The sequence below is a fragment of the Penaeus monodon genome, chromosome 21 (genome assembly GCF_015228065.2).
Source record: "Penaeus monodon isolate SGIC_2016 chromosome 21, NSTDA_Pmon_1, whole genome shotgun sequence".
Lineage (NCBI taxonomy): Eukaryota > Metazoa > Arthropoda > Malacostraca > Decapoda > Penaeidae > Penaeus > Penaeus monodon.
The window spans coordinates 14,588,082-14,589,293 of record NC_051406.1 but is presented as its reverse complement, the minus strand read 5'-3'; the positions used below and the strand labels follow the sequence as shown (position 1 = coordinate 14,589,293).

Genomic DNA, 1,212 nt, shown 5'->3' with positions numbered 1-1,212 from the left:
ATGAAAATTCAGGGCAATATATTACTGGTTCCAAAGGTCACAAACAAATTCACATACTCAAGATCTAACAGGTGAGCTATTCACCTCTGATTCAGCAGTGGCTAGAGCCGCCAGTGCACCCTCTCTTTCTCTTTTAGCAGCTAAGGCCTGATGGGAAGAGAAAGTATAAATTGGTTCATAGAGAAATGTGGTAACTTTCATGGATTATATAAGAAACAAAAAAAGTACCTTGTATTTCACAGGAATTTTGCTTAGCTTACATACTGAATATTATTAGGAACAAGAACACGATTTCATCTTACCAGTGTGTGTTTTAATTGCTGCTGCTGTTGTTCTTCTAGTTCTTGCAACTGCCGTTCCAAATACATTAAATTTTTATGCTTTGTGATATAGTCGTCCCACACTTGACGTAACTCATTCTCTTCTTGTTCAAACTCTGTTTGCCAAGTTGGTCTTTAATAAAGAAACAAATATTATACTTCCAAGCAAACTGTGCAAACCTGTATATACTTTCAAAATTTCTGAATTTCTGAAGTTCCACCCACAAAAACCTATTTCAGAAAAATATTTAAGTTTCAAAAATGATACAGATGATTTATAAACTCAAAATAAGGAAAAAATCTATAAAAATGTCATGATATGATATGATTCCATTATGCTGAAATTCAAATATTCTTACTTGATCTTTTGCAGTGCCCCTAGTCTTTTCTTATTTCTAGCTAATGATTCCCTCTTCTTCTCTATTTTCTCTTCAATCTGAAAATCCAAATTACATCACTAATTAGGGTTACTGCACATTAGCAAATATAAACAGAAAACTTCAAAGATACATTTTGTGTAAATTTCTGTCTAGATAAGACATTTGATTCAAAGTAAGAATCCTGGCACTCTTAATGCCAAAGACTATCCATTCTCAAGAAAAACAAGTTCATTACACTGAGCAAATTTTCTTTTTAAAATCTTAAGTGCTCTAAAACCATGCTGACCAGAGCTTTGACACCCACCTTCACTTCTCATACCCATAACATTTACCTCTGTTCCCTGATGAACTAGCTGTTCAGTGGACTCCTTGATCTGTGCAATAGCTGCAGAAAATGAGTGCAGAGCTGCAACAACTGTCGCTTCCATGCAATCTACATCTATAGCTTGCTCCAACACTGCTTGCCTTTTACTCTGAAGGAAACAGTAAACTTTTATCTGTCTTTGGTTGAC

The 1,212-nt window shown here is 34.8% G+C and overlaps 1 protein-coding gene across 1 annotated transcript in view; it reads right to left on the bottom strand.

The window, feature by feature from the left end:
- Positions 1-1,212, bottom strand: part of LOC119586258 (clusterin-associated protein 1-like) — a gene marked incomplete at its 5' end in the record, with an annotated part of 6,960 nt that overhangs the window by 1,207 nt on the left and 4,541 nt on the right. The window contains 4 exon segments of the mRNA XM_037934964.1: positions 62-147; positions 303-453; positions 680-756; positions 1,033-1,173. Coding sequence (XP_037790892.1) covers positions 62-147; positions 303-453; positions 680-756; positions 1,033-1,173 — 455 coding nt within the window.